The sequence below is a fragment of the Carlito syrichta genome, unplaced genomic scaffold (genome assembly GCF_000164805.1).
Source record: "Carlito syrichta isolate Samal-C Ts95f unplaced genomic scaffold, Tarsius_syrichta-2.0.1 Scaffold309473, whole genome shotgun sequence".
Taxonomy (NCBI): Eukaryota; Metazoa; Chordata; class Mammalia; order Primates; family Tarsiidae; genus Carlito; species Carlito syrichta.
In genome coordinates, this window is record NW_007253569.1 from 27,673 (window position 1) to 51,851 (window position 24,179).

Genomic DNA, 24,179 nt, shown 5'->3' on the forward strand with positions numbered 1-24,179 from the left:
GGGCTGAACCAGGAGAGCTGCTGAAAGAAGGCAAGACTCTGAAGCTAAGATACTTTGGGGGCTAGACTTGCCAGCTGACGGAACCAGCAACACTCTTAGGGCCTGGCTTGCCAGCCCATCAGAGCCAACACTCCAGGGGCTAGGTTTGCCAGCCCAGCAAACCAGCAACACTCTCAGGGCTTGACTTGCCAGACTATTAGAGCCAACACTTCTGGCACTACACTTACCAGCCCCTCGAGCTGATCCTCTCTGGGGCTCGGCTGGCCAATTCATTGAGCTGACACTCTCGAGGCCCAGGTTGACCTGCAAAATCCATACAGAAGGCCCACGCAAGAGGATTAACTTGAACCCAGTAGTTCGACACCAGCATAGGCAACACAGCAAGATCTTGTTTCCACAGAAAATTTTAAAACATTTAGCTGGGCATCGTGGTGCATGCCTGTAGTCCCAGCAACTTGGGAAGCTGAAGTAGAAGCATCTCCTGAGACCAGAAGGTAGAGACTGTGGTGAGCCGTGATCAAGCCCCTGTACTCCTGCCTGGGTGACAGAGTGAGACCTCAACTAAAAAACAAACAAACAAAAAACAAGGTAGTACCCACCCCTTCCACAACTTGGATTATTAATAAACTTTACCACTAAAAAGTCAATACTGCCCTGCCAGTAGAAGTAAGAGATAAACTTCATTCATAATTTGAAAGGTTTTCCTAATTGTTCAGCATTTGGCAAACATTCCTAAAAAATGAAGAACTTTTTGTAAGCAAAGGAGTTAAAAGTTTGTGTCACCCTGGCATATTTCTTAAAATCGGTATAGAAAGAACATCAATTCAAAAAAAAAAAAAAAAAAGAAACCAACATTGCTGATATGTACCTTAATACATCATACACCTATTTCTCAAAATCTTAATGTTCTAACCTGGAATGTCGCAGGCTATCCTTTTTGTTTTTTGCAGAACACAATGTGCATTCACAGCCAACCGCATGAGGCTTGGGTAGAGATACGTCCTGTTTTAAGAGCATTGTAAGAATTTCATAGTTGTTACGATGAGCAGCTAAAATCACAGGTGCAACATCCATAGTTGTTGAATACTCAGGATTCTGAATTCGTTCCATTAGTTTCTGAAAAATATTTATATAAATGTCCAGAAGTTATTATTTGCGACTTCAAAAAATATATTTACCTGAAGGATAAAATGAAAAAATAGGAAGATACAAATAATTTAAGTATTATTTTAAGGAATATGTTAAACATTTTGCTTGAACTAAATTTTTCTTTAAAACTTTCAAATTTAATCTAATTAATAAATGCTATGAAACCATAACAGACAAAATCTTCAGTGGGTAACATTCATATAATTAGAGCTCTGTTTTTCTAACAAAGAAGTGAGAATATCTAGAGAAATACCTTAGGGAAAAGTGTTTAATTTTTTACAAGAATCATGCAGGACAAGAATAAAAACAAGGATGTTAGAAGAAGAATATACTGGAAAAACAAAAATAGGCAGAGCAAAAACACATGAGAAAAGCTTTAAAAACTCCACCTCTATGGCAAGCCTTGTCACACTGATAGCAATGAAGCTACTTGAAAGTGGAAGGTAAATAGGAAGCACTCTTCATTTTGTGCAATAATTGCGAATGTGTATAATTTTTCTACACATCCCAGTCATTACATGTACTACTTTCTATTACAAATGCAAAAAAACACTCACAATTATAGCTACTATTTAATGAGTTCTGGACTGTTAGATACTTTATATTTATTATCTCATTTAATTACCACAGTAGCCCACAAAACTGAGCATTATAATCCCCATGAAGAAACTGAGGCTCAGAGAAGTTAATGTGCCTGAGCCACTCAATAGAGTGGTTGGCTGTTGATCAGAATCCAGGTTTATATTACTCCGGAGCCTGAACTCCTTCCACTACCTGGGCCCATGGGCCTGGTGAGGGCATGAAATTGGGGAAAAACCATTGGTAATAAAAAATTCAGAGTTGAATAAAAAGGTTGACTATTTTCTGACTATTGCATATTCCTTCTAATATGTCTCACTTTTTTTGCAGAGGTTTCCCTGTGATTCTACAATGCAAGTTAATAAGTTCACATTTTTGGTAATTTTTATTAATACTGTAAAAGTAGTATACACTCACAAAATATCTGAAAAATATAGAAAATCAGAGAGAATAAGAATACCCATACTCCTACTACCCAAAGAACATTTTACAATATTTTCTTCTAGTCTTTTCTCCATCACATCCCCTTTTAAGGACATCTTTTATATAAATAGTAGGTATGCTAAGAGCAAATGATAAAAAACTATGGTTCACTAATATCTCAAAGATCAAGGACCCTTTTAAACATCTCATACAGCTATAGTCCAGGACCTTCGGGAAAAAAATGTATGTACAAAATTTTAATATGTAATTTAAAGACATTAATAGACTCTGTGTTCAAGTATTGTATTTTGCTAATTTAAATAATACTACTGCAAACATCTTCATGAAAACAATATTTTCCAAATTTAGTATTATCTCATTAACATATAACCCAAGAAGTTGAATACAGGTCTAAAGACCATGAATAGTTTTGAAGTTCTTGATACATAATGTCAAAGTTCTTTTAACTTTCTTTAAGTTTATATTACTGATAATATAAGCATGTACTAATTTCACACTAAAATTTTACTCACCAGCACTAGGAATGATCACTCCCAATTTATGAGTGAAAAATATGAAAATTTTTATGAAATTTTTTTCATAAAATTTTAGATTACTTTCCTTTGATTCCTGGTAAGTTTTAATGTTTTCTGATATACTCATCAGTTTTCCCCTTTTTATCTAGTTTGCTTATATAGTTTCAATTTATTGGTAACTTCAAATGAATGGATTTATTTTAAAATTACAGAGAAACATATAATTAGCCCTTTTCCCTCTTACTCTTACATGACTGGTTATGAAGAAGAAAAAAATTATATTTAGTCCCTTAAGAGAAAAGTGGTCCTCATGCTTCCTATGAAACATACTTAACTGAATAAAAACCACTACTAGACATGCATAAGACTAAAGTTCATAATTTTATTGTTCATAATATAATCTACTAAATGTCCTACTAAATAAACAAACTGAATTTGAAAGGCAGTTACCAAGAAGACAATCTGACAAGCCAAGAGTACAGAATGAATTCACAAATTGTAAAAGAATGTATAAAAAAATTAGTATTGCTGTCTTAGAAATAAGAGGACTGTGAAAATGTGATCTTGCTGTAATTGGGAATATTCAAATAAACATTTATTTGTTAGAGATAGAGTAGAAAGCATTCTTTTCTGAGTAGATGAGGACTGCGAAGGTCTTACAACTCTAAAATTTAATCGGTAGTGATAATAGTGACAAAATAAAACCAATTAGTGATCCCAATACTCTACCATACTATGTCCTACCCTTCCCCCCAGAAAAGGAAATGGGCTAAATGACTGGAAGACGAAACAGATATGCAAAAATATAATCACAACTGCAGAATAAATAGCAGAAAATTGAATAGCATTCTAGAGGTTTCTAATCCTTCAGATAGGGTCTATATTCTCAGCCTTTTTTTTTTTCCTTTATTCTTGTTGACTTTTTAACCACCATTTAAACTACATGGTACTATCACCTGGAGAAAAGGCACACTTTTGTAACAATCTAAATGAGACTAGAACTTTTCAGTTAATATCTGATAAGGCATGAGATTTAGCACAGCCTCTCACTAAAGAGCAAGACCATAGCAGACAGCCAATACATTGATAATTTTTTCTTTTTCTTTTCTTTCTTTTTTTTTAAGTTGGAGTCTCACTCTGTCACCCAGACTGGAGTGCAGTGGCCGCTCCGGGCCACCGCAGCCTCGACCTGCTGGGCTCCGGCGATCCTTCCGCCTCAGCCTTCCGAGTAGCCGGAATTATAGGCATGCGCTACCACGCCCGGTTGATTTTTGATTTATTGTAGAGATGAGGTCTCGCTGCCCAGGCAGGTCTCGAACCCGCGGGCTCAGGCAATCCACTCACCTCAGCCTCCCAAAGGCGCGGGATTACAGGCTGAGCCACCGAGCCCAGCTGATAATTTTTTCTTAAAACATTATTTTTTTTCTGCATATAGTCAGTTTTTATTCTAGGCAGTTATTTAAAGTGCTTGTTTCACTATGCCCTTGCCAATAACAAATGCTGTAATTTAAAAAATTTGATATACAACAAATATCTTTTTTAAAATTAGCATTTATTTAATAATGACTATCTTCCCAATTCAAAAGCAACAAAAATAAAAAGAGTAAACCAAAAAACCCTTAATTTGGTCAATCAATGAGAGATATCGACTATTAAGTAACATTTTGCTGCATTTCCATATAGTACCCTTCCTATGTATATTTTTAACCTTGGATCAAATTATATGTACAATTTACTGTCTTCATTTTTTTCACTTACTATATCATATTTTCCCATGACCTGAACATGATTATTTTATGGTTGCATAATATTCTATTGGGTATATATGCAACTATTTATATTTCCAATCTTCTATTTTGGAGTGTTTAGATTATGGCACATGGGTTTTTTTTTTCATTATTACAAATAAGATTGCAATCAGCATTTTTTGTCCACATTTTTTATCATTTCCTTGATAGGGGAGAGCACTAGGTTAAAAAAAGAACATCTTTTTTGTTTATAAAACATCCTAACAACATACTTTCCAAAATATCTTTCTCACTAGTAGCATGTGAGACTGTAAATAATCTTTGCCATCAATTGTTATCATTTTTAAAAAAACATTTGCCAAGTTGAGGCCAAGCGTAGTGGCTCAAGCCTGTAATTCCGGTGCTTTGGGAGGCTAAGGCGGGGAGAACTATTTGTGACCAGGAGTTCAAGACCAGCCTGAGCAACAATGCAAGACCCCATTTCTACCAAAAAAATTTAAAAATTAGTCAGGCATGGTAGCATGTGCCTGGAGTGCCAGCTACTTGGGAGGCTGAGGCAGGAGGATCACTTGAGCCCAGGAATTCGAGAGTGCAGTGAGCTATGATTGCACCACTGCACTCAAGCCTGGATGACAGAGTGAGACCCTGGCTCTAAAATACACACACACACACACATATACATTATATATGCAGTGAGATTGTATATATAATACATGTACATGTACATGTTTGATAAGTAAAAATTAGTATATTATTGTATTTGATTATCAGTAAGATGTAATATTTTGTATTTTCTTTTTGGAGATTTTTTTCATGTTCTTTTCTAATATGATTTTGGCATTTTTCACCAATATGTCCAATATTAAAATTATTAGGCTGGGCTTGGTTCCTCAGCCTGTAATCCCAGCACTTTGGGAGGCTGAGAAGAGTGGATTGCCTGAGCCGGCGGGTTACCAGCCCGGGCTAGACCTTCTCTCTACAACAAATCAAAAATTAGCTGGGCGTGGTAGTGCGCGTCTGTAGTTCCAGCTACTTGAAAGGCCGAGGCGGAAGAATCGCTGGAGCCCGGCAGGTTAGCGCTGGGGTGGCTGTGAGCATGCCACTGCACTCCAGCCTGGGTGAGGGAGTGAGACTCCAACTCAAAAATAAGACAAAAAAATATTAATTTATGATATATGCTGCAAATATTTTTGGCCAGTTATCCACCAGCTTTCTAAATTTTGCCTGATGTTTGAATTCCAGAAATTTGGCTTCTACATAGCAATGATTATGCCACTATAACTTTTGTCTACTGCTGTTATGCTTATGAAGTCCTTCCACTCCCAATCAGTTAAACATTCACCTACATTTTCTTCCAGTTTTTTTTTTTGAGTTGGAGTCTCACTCTGTCACCCAGACTGGAGTGCAGTGGCTGCTCCCGGCCACCGCAGCCTCGACCTGCTGGGCTCCGGCGATCCTTCCGCCTCAGCCTTCCAAGTAGCCGGAATTACAGGCATGCGCTACCACGCCCGGCTGACTTTTTGATTTATTGTAGAGATGAGGTCTCGCTGCCCAGGCGGGTTTCGAACCCGCGAGCTCAGGCAATCCACTCACCTCAGCCTCCCAAAGGCGTGGGATTACAGGCTGAGCCACCGAGCCCGGCTTTCTTCCAGTTTTATAGTTTCACTGTTACACTTAATTCTTATCTGAAAATTAATCTATATTTTCAACATTACCTGCAGAATATTCCAAACTGAAAATACTGATCCACACTGACAAAATTATAGAAATGACAACTAACTTTAAAAAAAGGTTTCCTAAAAGTAATACTAATTATTCTTCCAAGTGTCTACTTTTTAAAGTAATATTTTACACAATGAGAAAAAAAATCTATTAAAAAAAAAACAAATTAAATTTAGAGAAGAAAAAAATGGCAATGGGACAGGAGATCTATTTTGGCTTAAAAATCCAAATTCATAAATATTTAAGAGTACTAACTACTATAGTTGGTCTTGATGATCGTTTTGGTCGATGATTAAGTAGTATATCAACAGCTCCCACTACTTCAGAGTCGATTGCCACCAAAAGTGCATCTGCAAACTTTAAAAAAAAAAGGTTAAAAATGAAAACGGAAGATAAAAAAGGTAAACTATTTCTTTTTACTAATTCATAAATAAGGCTATTAAAATTTTTTGACTGTATTATATACAGTAATACCGAATTTTCAAAAATTTAGACTGTACAAATAGTTCATTTGCTTGCCTTCGCAGTACTTCCGTGTACCACACTACACACACGTTTCTGTCCTGGTTTCAATGCATGAGCTGGCAAAACAATGAGAGCTTGATAGGAGGGATTATTAGTGGGACAGTGCTGATCCATGCAGTCTTTAAAGTTGAATTTTTTTTTCAAAATCTTTACTCTTGAAATGTGGACCAAAAGAATCTTAACATTCCAAATCTATAAAAGAAATTGTCAAGAACTATCACTACAGGTAAAGTATTGTGTTCAGTCTAATAAAAATGGTCATCATCAATGCAACCATGAGGGTAGGAGAGAATGGAAAATACATAAAGGGGAGAGCCCTCTGTTCTCAGTTTTAAAACATACATAGCTGATTTGAAATGGTACAAATATGACATTAATATTAGTTATTTTATCAACAATAAACCACAAAGAATTAGGATACCAAAGTTCATAGAGACAGAAAGGAGAGGTGACTTTATAGTTCCTCTCCAATCTATACAGTTCATTGTGCAGATTCAACTTTGATAGAAAATGGGCACTTTTCAACTCTTTGTAACACATCCTACAGTTCTACTGGCAACTATAACATCAGGGTTTTTTTCTTTCTTTTTTCTTCTTTCTTTTTCTTTTGAGTTGGAGTCTCACTGTTGCCCAGACTGGAGTGCAGTGGCCGCTTCCGGCCATGGCAGCCTCGACCAGCTGGGCACCGGCGATCCTTCCGCCTCAGCCTTCCACGTAGCTGAAACTACAGGCGCGCGCTACCACGCCCGGCTAATTTTTTTGATTTATTGTATAGATGAGGTCTCGCCAAGTTGCCCAGGCAGGTCTCAAACCCGCGGGCTCAGGCAATCCACTCAACTCAGCCTCCCAAAGGCCAGGATTACAGGTTGAGCCACTGAGCCTGGCTAATAACAGGTTTTTAAGAAGAAGAGAAAACATGGGGGACAAATCATGATTTAATCTAAGAAATGACCTGATTATTTTCAATCTATATATTTTTAAATATAAACTATTTACTATAAACTTTAGTAACTATTCAAATCAATTAGTGTTCTTGCTTTTTGAAATGAAACTATGTTAGATCTTTAATATTATTTGTGGCTGAAAAGAATCAAGCTTTATCCACTTTATCTGGATGTCAAAAATAGGACTAAAAATGGCAGACTACCTGGATGTCTAAAAAACAGGATTACGCATTCCAAAGAAAGGGTCAGAGTCCTCATTCTACCATTAGGAATCACCTTATGTTTCCCATAGGAAAAACTTCCCACTTAGACGGGAAATTTAAACTGTTTTATCCCTTATGTCGTTCAGGATTCATTTGCCTGTAGCCTATGCTTTTAAGTCCTAGCATTATTATGATTCTGCTTTGAAAACATATCTCTTCAGTTTTTAGTGTATTTGATCAGTTGAAACAAATGAACAAAAAAGAACCCTATGTCCATTGCTACTAAATATTTCATGTGATTTTTAATTTTAACCCATAAAGCTAACTATGGTAAATGCCATTGCTTTCAAAATCACAGGCAACTTCAACCATCTGAAATGTAGCCATGAATCCAGCTGCAACTTAAAAAAAAAAAAAAAAAAAAGCCACATATTGAGCTGTCACAAACTAACTTCATGGGCATTATTTCCTGAAAGAAACAAACCCAAGCATTCTAACTTAGAAATGTGTATAAATGACAAATATCTGGCTTTCCCAAATATCCTTTAGGTCTTTACTGAATAGAAAAACAGCTAGATTAAAACCAACAAAGTAAGTGGAAAGGAGGAAAAAAAATTGCAAAAGTTGACCATTGAAAATATGAAATAGCAATATAAAAACATCCCTATGAATGCACAGCAGTCTGAAGTCACTTAATGTAAGGACACACATGTTAACAGTTTCAGACCATATGAAGCGAAGTAAAATGATTACATTCTCAATGATTCAAACTTATTATAGTAAGGTTAAATTATATTCAGATACATTACTTAGTAAAGAATAAGAGATTTGTATTAAAGCTTTCAATGCTTAAAAGGATAAGCTTCAGCTATAAAAATATTCACTTATATAAAAATGTCATGTAAGAATTTACCATTGACTTATTCTGCACAAATGGTCTGTTATTTGATAAATCAATGGCAATTATGAGAAAAAATGTTTTAAATTATTTTAAAAATATAGACAGGTATACAAAATGTCCTCACTGGTTGTTTCCCAATTTCTCAGATATTTGACAATTCCTTATTAAAATCTCAATACACATATATTTATGAAGTCTCAATCTCCCTTCTCACCTTTGAATTTGTCTCTTCAACAATTGCCATACTCTTTCCTATAAGCTCAGAGTAAGAAGCTACTTATTTCCTTTCCAAAGCTAAATTTTCCACCTTAGTATTCTGTTTGATGCTCTCTAATCTTCTTTATACCATTCCCAGCTCCCATCTCCCAAAACTTTAAATCCCTTCTTACTCTTTGTTAATGACTTAGTCCAAACTTTCTCTTACCACTCATATTTTCTTCCTTTCACTGAGTCAAGTTTCACAAGTCAATGGATAGTATTGTCTCCAATTCTACTGATCCCATACTGTCAAAATCCAATGACCTTTAATGCCTCATTTTAAATTGATTTCTAAGCAACATATAAAACTAATTTATTTGGTTTTCACAATGCTGCACTATCCTAACTCTGACATCTTCAACCATTCATTTGGTCTCCTTTAATGAAACTCTTTCCATATGATGCCCTTTATTAAATGTAGATGTTCCCTAAGCCCTTTGCTCTTCTCCATGACTTCACTTACTCTCACAATATTGATGGTCATCCCATGCCCATGGCTGCCTATGGTATCTTTTTAGCCTCACATCTCCCTAGAGAAATAATCTTCATTGGCGACTATCTGTTGGTGACTAGTCTAATGTCCTCAAAGTCAACAAAAATAGAACCAAAATTCACATCCCTTTGTCCCAAGCTTGACTCCACTTCTGAACTTGCTGGAGGTTTTTTTCACCCTTCTTCCAGTCACTCATGTTTAAATCATGAGTGGATCATCCTGGGATCCTTCTCAATTCCCTTGTCCAAATTTAAATATCCATTAAGATTGTCAATCCTTTCCTTGTAACATCTCTCACTTTTCTCTCTCTCTCTCTCTCTTCTCATAACTTTTTTACAACACTGCTCCAATTCAGGCCTTAACCTCTTCATACTGAGATTACTATAAAAACCGCTCATGTGGGCTACAGTCTTCCCCAGTTTCCATTTCCCATTGGAAACTCAGCCACTAGATTTATCTTTCTGAAGTACAATGGGGACATATATCACATTCTGTATCAAAAATCATTGAACGATACCCCACTATCTATTATCTAAAACCCAAATTCCTTATTCTGGCATTCAAGGTCCTTTTTATCAGTTTTGCTTTAGTTATTTTTTTTCCTTGATAATTCCCATCCTCTTCAAATCAAATATTTTCATCAAAAAAGCCAAATCAATTCACTGTCTCAACATACACTGCATATGCCTTTGTTTGCATCCTTCTCCACATCCCCTGTTTCCTACCTATCTATACATTTTTTTTTTAAGAGTAGATTAGGGTAATAGGTAAGAGCATGGACTCTGGAGCCAGAATCTGGTTTCAAATGTCAGGTCTGCCATTTATGGAGTGACTTTAGGCATGTTATTTAATCTTTTTGTACCTCAGTTTTGTCCTCTATAAAATGGGGGGAAGTAATAATATCTTCCTCAGAGGGCTGTTGTAAGGTTTAAGTAAATGAATATATTTAAGGTTCCTGGCACAGAATAGTACTATATAAATTTTAGCAATTATTAATATTTCAAGGCTAAGCTCAGCTGACACTTTTCCAATGAAACCTACCTTGATAGCTCCAATCCACAGTGATCTTGCCCTTTTCTGTATTTCTAAAACACTTATATTGAACAACAAATGTCTAAGTAAAAAACAGCTTTTCTCAATATAGTAGCACTATTGAAATTTGGGCCAATTTTTTGTTGTGGGGCTGTCTTGGGTATTGTAGGATATTCAGCAACATCGCTAGCCTCTACGCACTAGATAACAGTCGTAACCTGCCCTCCAATCTCCAAACATTGCCATGTGTCCCCTGATAAAGACAAAATCATTTGTTTGAGAAACACTAATATAACACAAATACATAAAAACTCCTTGTAACTGTAAAGCCAACATACAAGGGTCAAGTATTACTAGCATTCAACATTTATCAAATACACTTTTGTATTATTTAATTGACTTGTAATTCATATGTACTTTGTCTAATGTGTTTTAAAATCCTTTAGTGTAGAACCTGTATTTTACTTATTCATTTCCATGATCACACCCAACCAAAGGCCTTGGGCATTTGTTGACTGATAAAACAAGACATAGGTAACCTGGACAGAACATAGTGAACTGGAAAGAGCATGGGATTTGCATTCAGAAGATTAAGTTCAAATCTTAGTTTTGCCCTTACTAATTTTAGAGCTTTAGGCAATTCATTAAAGTCTATGAGCCTCAGTTTACTGATCTATAAAATGTATCATCTATATAGGCTGACTATGATGTCTGAAAGCGGTCAAGTATGTGAAAGAACCATATATATTGCAGAACTATTATATACATATAACCATATGGATAAAAAGACACAAATTGTTATACTATAATACCACCTTTATCCAGGATCATCAGGAAGTAAATTTCTTTATAACCTTATTTTCTAGGTAACTGAAGCTTATGCTTTTATATATTTCTTATATATATTTCTTCTAAAATAATAGGTACTGAATATAACTTAACTTTTCCTTACTGACTCTGACTCAGGGTCATTGTTATAAACCTTAATCACCAGCCTAACATGTAGCTCCCTCAGAGACTATCAGCTATGTAATGCTGTTGAACTTTTTGCTAAATAGTATCACAACTACCATGTCTCATTTTGTTCCACTGCAGCTCTCATGTCCCTTCCCACTGTCCCACAAATCCTCTGTGTATTAGAAAGAAATCAAGTTTGTTAAAATGAAATCTAAAATGAGAAGAAAAGAAAAAGTTTGAAAGAGGGCTCCAGAAGTATTCTGAAAACTAAAAGTCATAAACTTTATTTGTAAACTTCATGGCAGCTACTCTGGTATTTTTTACTTACTTTCTGGTTCTCAATTGTGTTCTGGATAGCTGAGGTTTCTGGGTAAGCAATTTCTTTTTTTACTCCAAACATATACACATGGAAAGAGTATCATATGATGTAAAGCATGTATATAATAGCAATGTATGTAGAATTACCCTGCTTATATTCAGAAAATCTGCTGTGAGTGCCTCCTGATGCCACTTTAAAAAAATATGCCTCATTAAGAAGGAAAAAAAGAGCCAGAACTCATGTGCTAAATCCCATTATAAGCAAACCAAAAAAGTAAGAAAGATAATATTATTATCAAATTTCCTTCAGATTTTTTCAGCCTGTTTTTATACCCGAACTGTTATGAAGACAAACAGAAAGGTTCTATCTTTTTTAATTAACAAAATTATTTATCTTTAAATATAAGCAAACATTGAGTTTCAAACAAAAAGGAAATTTAGTAAAACTTAGAAGAAAATCAAAGTCGAGCTGAAAAATGTTTGAGTTGGGAGCATTTTGTTCATATGCCTGTAAATAATATTAGGCCACAGGAAAACCTGTACCTGACACTTTCAAAACACCTGTACTATTTTTAGTTATAAAACATAAATAGTAATAATATATGCTTTAAAAAAGTTATCTAAGTCAGGAAAATTTACCTCTATCAGATTTAGGGAAAAGTAACAGTTGAGAGGAAAAAGATATAATCAATTCAACATATTATACTTTTCCAAAAGGCTTTTTTTGGTTTGTTTTAAAAACTTTCAGTGGCTCAAAACCAAATAAAAGATGAAAGAAAGAGATTAAAAGGTAAGAGAAAAGGAAAAAGAAAGGAAGATAAAAGAAAAAAGAAAACAACAAGAAGAAAACATGGCATATCTAACAGTACTTAGAAGTTACTGAATAAAATTATCTAGCCTTGTACCTGACAACCGTAGTCCAAAAGAAGCTGTAGTATATCCAAGTTTTCGTTTTCAATAGTTATGGTAACAGCATTTCTCCCAAGCACATCTACGCAATTTATGTTCAAGTCACCTGAACTGTTTTCCTCCAAAATCTTTTTAACCATATAATAGTCACCTAAATAACAATATACAAACATAATCCATGTTTAATATCCATGTCATAGTAAATAAGTATGACTGTAAAGAAAAACTTTGCTTGTTGAATTAATAATAAAAACCTAAACTCATTTTTATATCTGGAAATGAACATAAAAAATGTGAACATTCCCTTGCTGAAAACTTTTATCTTGATAAAATAATATGCACATCTGCTGCAAACATAAAAAGTAGAAAACTGTAAAATGTGTAGTATGAAATAAAAGTTATTAGCTTACAATTTATAACTGGATGATCATAAGTAAGAAGAGAAACTTTTAGAAGATTTTATAAAGGATGCCCAACTTTATAAAGGATGCCCAAAAGCATAGACTGGAAGCTAGAAAAATAAGATAGAAGAAGCTTAAAGGAATTACATTTTATATCTCAAATATATACACATATGTATTTATACATCATAATGGTTAAAATGAGATCTCATAATAGTAATTACAAAGAGGTTTTACAGGGGAAAACATACTTTGGAAAAGCAGTGTGCACGTGTATATGTTCGTGGGTAGGTACAGTAAAGGAAAAGGTGTCCAAAAATCCTCTCCTCTCTTCCCACCCTCCCAGCACACACACATCCCCCATCTCACTAACAAAGTTGTTTAGATTAAAGAACTGGGGAACATTCAGCTCACACTCTTAAAGCAACACTAGGGATCGTGCCTGACCTGTTAAGAGTAGGCACATTGCCTTCTGGGTGACTTTAGACCACAACAAATAATTGTCTCATGTGGGAAAATGAGAATAATTACAGCAGCAATCATTTTCACCAAGGGTCCCCTATCTACATCTGCTGACCAGTTGGTACAGGAATATGGGGAATAAATCAAAAGAGAAATGCTAATCAAATAGAGAAAAAAAGCAAGGGGGATTGTTTTGTTTCATTTTACTTTTTAAACATAAAAGGAATAAACCATTTTAAATGACTTGCAAACATAGTTGCTCCTTAGAAGTCTATGAATAAGAAACAGGGCAAGGTCAGGTGTGGTGGTTCACCCAGGTGTGGGAAGCAGAGGTGAGAAGATTGCCTGAGCCTAGGAGTTGGAGATCAGCCTAGGCAACCTGGGGAGACCTTGTCTCTACAATAAATAAAAAAATTAGTGGGTGTGGTGGCATGTGCCTGTAGTTCCAGCTACTTGGAAGGCTGAGGTCAAAGGATCACCTGAGCTCAACAGGTCGAGGCTACAGTAGACAGGATCATGCCACTGCACTCCAGCCTGGGCAACAGAGTGAGACTCCAACTCAAAAACAACAACCAAAAGAAAAACAAAAAAAAAACCCAGAAAGAAAAGAAATAGGGAAAGAATAATCAACGTGGAAATCAGAAGGAAAAAGAAATAAATGATTTCATGATAGAGACAAAATACTGGAACTGTATACTAAATGAGTGAATAAGGAAGACAGGTAACAAATTTTGTTAAAATGTCAAATAAACTTGCTATTATTTTTAGTCTATGGCCTTAGAGTCCAACCATGCCCCCACCACACACACATATATATAACTTCTTTTAAAGAAGTTGAGTGGCAATTTTCTTGACACCATATTTCCTTAGTTTGCTCAAGATGAAAACTAGTCACAGAAAAGAAATACTTTCCTCACAATACTACTAATTAATACTTAGACACTAATGCTCCATGGAAAAAATTTCTCAGACCCTTCACAGAGTGAAGCTCTTAGTCATCAATAGTGACCAAAAACAGACCAACGAAAGTGTATCACTATTACTAGAAAACAACATTTGAAACCTTATTTCAGGTGAATCTATTTCAATATCTTAGTAGTAAGAGAATGTTACCCATAAAAATTCTGCTACCTTTTCTCTGTTATCATGAAGTGTCTCGGTGAGAATTAATTTTTTATTTATCCTGTTTAGAACTCATTAGGCTTTCTAAATCTAAGTATTTCTACCCCTCATTAATTCTGCAATATTTTCAGCCATTATCTCTTCAAATATTGCTCCATCCCCATGTTACTTTTTCTATCAACTTCTATTGGACATTAGGTAAGATCTTCTCATTCCAACTTCTATGTCTCTCAAGATTTATTTTTCCTCTCTCTTTCCTGCATTTTGGGTAATTTCTTCACATATCCCTTCTAGTTATTTATTCTTCCTTTAACTCATTCATTCACTAATTTCTTAAAAATTTAATGATTTTTTTATTTTTATAAGTTTTATAGGATTCCTATCTAAATTTCTTTGGTTTATCTTCTGATGCTTTAATTTCCTTATATTAAGCTTTTAGTCATCTTATGGTTTCTATATGACTGTTTAATTATTTGAAGCTGGTATTAATTTGAACTCCAAGCCAACAAGGGGCAGGACCATAATATAGTCTTAGGGGAATCTTATTTTTACCCCATCAGAACCCAGATCAAGACAAATAAGCTTCTTATAAGTCTCCATGTGCTGGTGGTTGAGCTCTTCTAATCTACCCCATTGCTAAAGGAAGAATCCTTTAAGGATCTTGGTATTATGCTTAGATGTTGATTCCAACTCCCTGCTTTGTGCATACTCAAGGCCTCATAACCTGTTCCCATATGGGCATTGAGACTCAAATCCCTGCAGTGTCCTGGACACATCCCCACCCATGGAGCAGCCATAGTGTCAGCTAGCACACTCCTCTGTTTTTCAGTCTTAATTTCTGTATCCTGGGCATTTCCCTATTTTCTTGAAAGCATAACTGTTTATTTAAATGGATGTTTATTATATTCTAGCTATCATATCTAGGTGATTTGAAGCAGAAGTTTTCCAAATTTTTTAGTCAACCATAAGACAGAAAAGTATAAAAAGCTATATAAATAAATTCTTACAAAATTTTATACACTTCAGGTATAGTAAATAGACAAAAATAATTGCTACACATTAAAGGTTTAGATCACTGTTTAAGAACTGTATCACAAATATCATATATTCCAGTTTTAAAGTTTCAAATACTATTTCTATTGCAGTCAGGAAACTATACAAAAAAAAGAAAAAAACTTTAAAAATCAAAACCAAATAAATACTTTTCATACCCAAAAATAGAAAGTTCCACCCTGCCACAGCTAACACACTCATGCAAATGAAAAATCACACGCTACAGTCACAAAGTCTATAGGAAACCTAGAGTGGTTGCTAAGCATTCCACAGAAATTTATATTTGCAATTCATTTAAAACAATGTACTGCATCCAGAAAGACCAGAACTGTCTTAATTTTTAGGATGAATATATAATTAAAAAGAGGTTAGGAAACTTAAAATAGATAACAAGAAGCTAGTTTAGAGCAAGGATTATACTTCAAAATGCCTGCGTATGCCAAATTATATAAATACCTTTCATTTTATACCGAAGTTGCTTTCAAGAGTTACATACACCTTTTGTCTTTTAAACTGTAACACACAGAAAGTAAGTGCAACATAATCTGTTTACCTTTTTGGCTAGATGGTTGTCAGTGAAGGAAAAACAAACCTTTTTCAATCAATTCCACAGGGAATATACTAATTCCATACCAAGTCTTCTCCTCCCTCTTTCCAAAATACTTCCCATACTCATTTACTTGTCTCCATGTATATTGCTACCCCCCAGTCCAAGCTACCATTCTCTCCTAGACTGCACAACAGTCTCTTAACTAATATAGCTGCTGACAAAGATTCTCTCCTTGACCAACTACTAGTCAGGCTCTTCTGAGCTCCCTTTTTCACGAAGTCTCAACCTTAGCCTATAAAGACGAACAAAACACGAACATAGTTTCCTGCAGCTCAAGGCCACATCCCTAGGAGACCCTAGCCCCTCTTAAAGTGCCTGCCTTAAAAAACAAAGCTGACAAAAGAACTTACTGTTTGATCCAGCCAACACCTGAAGACAGGGCCCCTATCTCCCAGCCTCTGTGGAGGGTAGCAGCCTAACTTCCCTAAGTGTCAGCAAACCCAGGGGATTTCACCTCCACCAACTCCCCACTTCTTGAGTTTTGTAATTTTTCCCTTTCCTGACTCTACTGAGCCCCACTGACCCCCTTCCTTATTCCTTCAATCTCTCTTTAAAACACCCAGTCACCTCTGTACAAACTGATGTTGAATTCAGACCACACTGGATTCTTTTTCCTATTCAACTCTAACACATGGGTCAACAAACTTGTTTTGAAAAAGGGCTAGACAGTAAATGTTTTAGGCTTTATGGGCCATGCCATTTTAGAACTACTCAACTCAGCCCTTTCAGCACAAGGGTAGCCGTAGACCATACATATGTAAACAAATGATGTATTCCAAGAAAACTTTGTTATGGACACTGAAATTTGAATTTTATAGACTTTTCATGTGTTATGACATGTTATTCTTTTTGTTTTCTTTTAGCCATTAGAAATATAAAATGTAATGTAAACCAGTATGACTCCAAGGCCTCACAAAAATAGGTAGATTTGGTCTGTGGGCCATAGTTTGCTCACTCCTCCCCTAGCCCCACCCTTTCAATGAACCCTGCACCCTGCAGCCAGTGTGATCTTTTAAAAATTCAAATCATATTACACTTACAATTTTCATGATTCTCTGTCACACTTCTGCCTCTCCCTCACTGACATTTCATTTGATTTTCTGGCACAGAATGGTAAATTTCACCATCATTAAAATGGTAATATTAATGTTGATCACCTTCATTTTATATTAACCAAGTACAAAATTAATTGTGAAGTGCAGGAGCATTTTATCTGTCAAAAAATTTGTAATGCTTTTCAAATCAAGTTTCTGTAACAAACTTTGAGTGTGGCAATTGCAACATTCTAACTGAAATATTACCAATGATGCTAAAAACAAAATTTTATTAAGATAAAAAATGATGGTGTAAAAAGACATGATCAAATTCAATTACTGGATCAGGAAATATAAATAAGGAAAATGCTGGTACAAATGTTAACTCTACAGTAAACTTCAAATTAGTTTGAAACAAATTCTAAAAAGAAAAAAAAATACATGGAGACTTTTACAGTGAAAATGATTTAAAATGTAGTTTTATCAAATGTGCAAAACCCAATATTACAGACCCCAATGTATTTATAATCATATATCAGGAATGAAACCTTCAAAATTGAAGATATTCAAAAATATGATATGCCAAACTATTCATACTACTTAGAATATTTTTGAAAAAAGATAATTATTACCATAACTTCTTAGTTGTTTATAAACCTTAATGAGGACTATCCATGATAATGAATATCATTTAACAAAAGAGCAAAGATTCACACTGCTGCAGGAAAAAATATAGTATAGCATAAAAGATAATGCTGATACTTTATAGTAAATCTGTTGACAAAAATCATAAACAGCATATTCTTGAATTTGACTATTAGAAGGACAGTCAGAAGCAGTTTGTTTTGTAGATAGAGTCTGGTATAAATTGACAGCTGATTCACAATGATGTTACCAGTTGTCTAAAATTTTTAGTTTATATCAGGTATGTATAGCAACACAGTTTCATAAAGAATTTATTGTGTTGCTTAAATTTAATCTCACATACATTTGATTTATATATATTGATAAAATTGGAAAAGCACATTGGTCAATATAAGTTAAACTTGAAAAAGAAAAATAAAAGAACTAGTGATAGAACAAATATGACCAGAAAATAAACATGAGTTATTTTTAAAACTTAACAGAAGCTATATATAAGTGCCAGTCGCCACTTTACAGATCACAAAGTTTTGGCATCCAAAGAAATTCTACTGAATCCCTAAATTATATTTAACTGGTGCTGGAATTCCTTAGTCCTAATAATTCACTTAGGTTCCTTAAAGCTATTATTTACCACCTCTTAGTGATAACTTTTGAACTTCTGCTTACCTTTCAAATTACTAATCCTAGATCTTAAACTTCTCAGTATCATTAAATTTGATGGAGTTAGATAATGAAGAAGGTTATAGCACTGGCAGCAAGACAGAAGAGGAACTATTTTTCAGTTACAGCAATATCCTACAAATTTATTCTTTTAACGCACTTCCTTCCAAGTTTGTGATATACAAGGTATAAAAATTTGGTTCGGGTTACATTTTTTCAAAACTGCCCAGATAAAAGATTGACTCTATACTTGGAATAGCCCATCTTCCAAATCACATAGGCCATTTAAGTTAAAGTGGCATTTGCTTTTCCCACTTCAGACAGATAGATTCTACCTAAACATAGCTTTGTTTCCTTACTGCTCCTCACTAGAGCACAAGGGAGCATCTCCATTACGTAGATATAGTCAATAATTTCTTGATATAGTACTTTTCCAGTGTCTTAACACAACTAAGAACTTAATAAGTATATTTTGATGATGACATGAAAAAGACCAGTAAAGTAAACATAATATAAAGAAACACAATTGCAAGATCACTATAAAGAAATGCCAGTATTATAGAAATATCTGGCAGCTAGCTGCTCAGTGACTAGTCTGGTATAGATGAATTGGCCACCAAGATTTTGGCAACTTGAGTCTTGTTGTTGTTGTTGTTAAAATAACAATGAGCCATTCCCTACAGCAACATTTCTCAACTAGTGCACTCTAAAACATTGGTTATTTGAAAAGCTTAAGCACTTAAGTGCTATGAATATGACAAGTTGTGAAATGTTTGTAGAATGTGGCCTATAGCCAGGCTCTGTGGCTCAGCCTATAATCCCAGCACTTTGGGAGGCTGAGGAGAGCCAGAATGCCTGAACCCGTGGGTTCAAGACCCACCCGGGCAACTTGGTGAGACCTCGCCACTACAATAAATAAAAAATTAGCCTTACAATACAGCAAATCTTATCGCAAAGGCGACACAAGCCACTGAGATTAGGTTGAGTCCCAAAGTGTGAAATTCTGCTCTCTCCATCCTTCTCCTAAACCCGTGGTGAAATTTCAAGAAGAGACTCCTGAATCATTAACTGCAAATCAAATTTCCTAAAATACTTTCCATGGAGGGTTGGCAGGGACTGAATCCTTTCAAACTTCCTTTTTCTGCACAAGAACATTCCTGATCATCAGCAAATTAAAGTGTTTATGCAGGTTTACATTTGCCAATATATACTAAAAGCTAACTCAAGTTATTTTAAAAGGGAACAGTTATCACAAGCTATACGGAGTTTAGGTGCTTTCTAAACAAACTTATTTACCCTTTCTCTGGTCAGCAGGCCTGAGTGATACCATAGATTTCCACAAAAAAAAGAGGTCCATTATCATACTAACTTTCAGCGAGAGAGGAAAACGACAGGGGTGGCAAGAATCACTACTTAATATTTCATAAAACAACATATTTATAGTCAGTTCTTGTTTTAATTAATCTTTACCTTTGAATTTTAGAGTTCTATGTTTAAAAAGAACATGAATATGCTTTCTGAGAATTTCTTTCGTGGGGGACAGACTTAACTTTATTTCATTGGCACAGGAACTTTCAATTTACTTTTTCTAAAGTTTATACAAAGAAAGGATTTAGTGTTGCCTTTGATATGATCATGACCCACTTTGTAGATCAGTGAGAGCCATTACTAAGTGGCAGATACCTGGATCACTAGTTGCCAAAATCTATTGAACTCGTTTACATAAAGGGGAGCTATGACAAACTATAAAATCTTTTCCTTTTTTCTTACATGTTTTGTTTGCTCTTTAACCTGTGTACATCTTTCAAGGGACAATCCATCCACTAACGTACACAAAACAATCTTGTCTCCACAACTTTTGCTTTAGGGATTCCTAAATTTTTCCTAAATAGAATATGTTATGAACATTTTTCACATGCAGAATAAGAATGCTAAATAAAAAGAATGAGATGTTTTAGAACACCATAGAGTTGATTTGCTCTGGTACTACTGAAGTACCATGCTTGCTTTTTATCTTTATTGGACAAATGTAATACACAGATATCAAGGCTTATAAAACACTCATATATAGCATATGTGATTTTAATTAGTAAGTCCAAATGTGGATGTGCCTTTTCTACACAAATGTTTTTCATTCATTCAACTACAGACAGATATAACATAGTGGTTACAAGTGCAGGCTCAAGATAGATCCCAATTCTACTACTTTCTTACCAATGTAACCTTGTGCAAATAATTTTAAAATTTCGCTAAGCCTCATTTTTCTTATCTATAAAATGAGGGCTGGGTACAGTGGCTCACATTTGTAATCCCAGCTCTTTGGGAGGCCAGGGTGAGAGGATCATTTGGCGTTCAAGACCATCCTGGACAACATAGTAAAACCACATCTCTACAAACATTAAAAAATAATAATAATAATTAGGTGTGGTTGCGGGCACCTGTAGTCCTAGCTACTCTGAAGATTGAGGTGGAAGGATTGCTTGAGCCCAGGAATTGAAGCTACAGTGAGCTATGTGACTCTAGCCTAGGCAACAGAGCAAGACCCTGTCCCTTAAAATAATTAATTAATTAAAAATAAAATGAGGATAACAACAGGTATGGCTCATGGGTTGGGAGGATTAAATGAAATCATCCATGAAAAGTATGAGCACTCTACTCCAATAGCTGCTTTAGTAAATATTTGCCATTTGGTCCGATGAAGGCACCAATGTAATAGTGTGAGCTACCGGTAATTCAGGAAAAGTTTTCCCTGTTAGATTTTGTTTGGGTAACACTAAAAAAGGTGAATACAAACATGTAAACAAATAATATTCCTATAACTCAAATTTTTAAATGTACTCCATAAGTATGTGTAAGAACTATGCCATTTTCCCAATTCTAACTCAAGAACTTGTTTTAATATGCCTGAAGCAGAAAAAAACCTATTTATCTCACTCACTTTTTAAATGTTTAATTTATAAATAGAGAAAACATGATATTTAGTTTCCACCCCACCCCCAAAAGCCAAAACTCTCCAAAGATCTTTTTTTTTTTTTTGAGTTGGAGTCTCACTCTGTCGCCCAGGCTGGAGTGCAGTGGCACGCTCATGGCCACCCTAGCGTTGACCTGCTGGGCTCAGGTGATCCTTCCGCCTCAGCCTTCCAAGTATATGGAAATACAGGCACGCCCTACCAAGCCCAGCCAACTTTTTGATATATTGTAGAGACGACATCTCACCAAGTTGCCCAGGTTGGTCTCAAACCCAAGGGCGTGGGCAATCCACTTGCCTCGGCCTCCCAAAATGCTGGGATTACAGCCTTCAGCCACCATGCCTGCCATCTCCAAGGATTTATTTTTATTTTTATTTATTTATTTATTTTGAGTTGGAGTCTCACTCTGTCACCCAGACTGGAGTGCAGTGGCCACTCCCGGCCACCGCAGCCTCGACCTGCTGGGCTCCGGCGATCCTTCCGCCTCAGCCTTCCAGTAGGTGGAACTACAGGCGCGCACTACCACTCCCGGTGAATTTTTTGAGTTATTGATTTATTGTAGAGATGAGGTCTCGCCTGCCCAGGCGGGTCTCGAACCACAGGCCTAGGCAATTCACTCACCTCAGCCTCCCAAAGGCGCGGGATTACAGGCTGAGCCACCGAGCCCGGCTTCCAAGGATCTTAACGGTGTTATAAAATGTGAAAATGACAAAGAATATCAAGGTGTTTCAACTAGTACTGCTGGATAGGCTTTAAATTGTTGTAAATTAAAACTCTCTTTTGCTTGAGATATGTCATCCAATAATCCTAAATACACACACCATATAAGTACCTATTCAACGATATTCCATTTTATTTCTTTGTCCTCAGTTTGACAGAAGTATCAACTTTCCTTTCCTAACATACTGTTTGCTATAAAATAACCATAGCACAGTGAGCCAAAGGAGATATAGCAACCACTTTCTCACTCTAGTAAAACACAATCTTTCCCTCTTCCCCATACAGAGGATTTTTGAGGAAAGAGAACTCAGGTAAGCTACTCTAGCAATACTAAATAGTTTTACATAGTCTATACACCATATTTTTGAGGTGTTATACATATATATGCTATGTTTCTTTATATTTCCAGAACTACACAAAGTAGTGTCCAAGGCGAACTTTAGCTAATGCTTTCATAATATCTAATATTATTACATAAGAACATAAAAGTGGTTTGACAACAGACATAGGTAGACTCTGTTTACACGTCAATGTATTTTCAAAAAGTTGTGTAAATAAAATCCTATTCCAAAAGCAATAAGAGAGGTTCGGGGGGCTGTCATTTATTAACACACACATCCAAACAAAAAATCCTCTGTAGTTCATCTTTCCACAGTGTAAACTGCTCTTTGGAAGTTTATGTTTTGGAAGTTTGCATGGTTGTAACAGTTTTCCCACGTGAATATGGCCATTGTACAGCAAGCTGCATACATTTAGAAATATAAAATTTTAGTATTTTTTTCATGTAGGAAATAAAAACAGTCTTAGGACAATTTCCTATTCCGTTTATTATATGCATCACTAGAAAGCACACTTACGTGAAATGAGTCAATATGACCATAAAAATGATCAATTTCTAGACTTAAAACCCACTAAATATATTCCACATATTTTTGCCCCGTAATTCCTGGAATGATTTTTCACTATCTTTATCTTCTAAAGAAGGATCGAGGCAACAAACCTTTCTCTTCAAGAAAAAGCACGAACTATCAAGGATATTCCGTAAATCTGGACAAAGTTTTGGGAACTAAGGCAGAATTTCTCCAGCCCTGTCCTTATTTCAATCGCCTAGGATATTCAGACACCTATTGCCAGTCCACAGTCCCTGGCCAAGGCACTGGGCAGCTGAAGCGAAATAACACAGAAGCTTTGATGCTGTTTTTAAGAAAAACAAAAACCAGGTGAGAGCCCTCAATACGAGGAATCTTAAGGCAAGGTCATGGAATTTTCGGACTGCAAGGTCCGAAACTAGCCTCGGCTCCCCGAGGTAAACCAAGACCCGGAGAGATAGACCAGGTCTTTCACGGGGTCAGCAGCACAGAAGGGCTAAAACTCTGGGGTCGGGGGCTCCCACGGCGCTACCTCAACACCGGACCCCACGAAGGGAGGCCCGGGCCGGAGCCGCCCCCCACCCCGGTGCCGCGCTCGGAGGGTGCGCCCCCCGCTTCACTCGCCGGGCAGAGGCGATGCGGGGATGCCCGAGCCAGGCGGCCGGCGCGGCGGGAAGACGCTCGGCGCCGGGGGAAGAGGGAGCGCCCGGAGGCAGCTGGGGCAGGGCAGGGGAGAGGACGAGGGAGGGGAGGGCAGGGGCGTCCGGAGGCGGAGGAAGGGGCCTAGCTCTCACCCTTGTCGCACGCCAGCAAGAAAAGCTTCTCATTCAGTGTGTTCTCCTCCTTCACCTCCCGCACATCCTTCAGCGCCATCACCTCGTTCGGCGACGAAGAGGATGGGGAGGAAGGCAGGGAGGAGGAGGAGGCGCCCGAGAGG

At 36.2% G+C, this 24,179-nt stretch overlaps 1 protein-coding gene across 1 annotated transcript; it reads right to left on the reverse strand.

Moving 5' to 3' along the window:
* Positions 1-225: 225 nt before the first annotated feature.
* Positions 226-24,173, reverse strand: LOC103269739 (short transient receptor potential channel 1-like). The gene is made up of 4 exons (XM_008067307.2): positions 24,037-24,173; positions 12,694-12,848; positions 914-1,116; positions 226-303 (listed from the first exon to the last, which is right to left on the reverse strand). The coding sequence occupies exons 1-4, from the start codon at positions 24,113-24,115 to the stop codon at positions 270-272; spliced, it is 471 nt and encodes a 156-aa protein (XP_008065498.2). The 5' UTR covers positions 24,116-24,173; the 3' UTR covers positions 226-269.
* Positions 24,174-24,179: the final 6 nt, after the last annotated feature.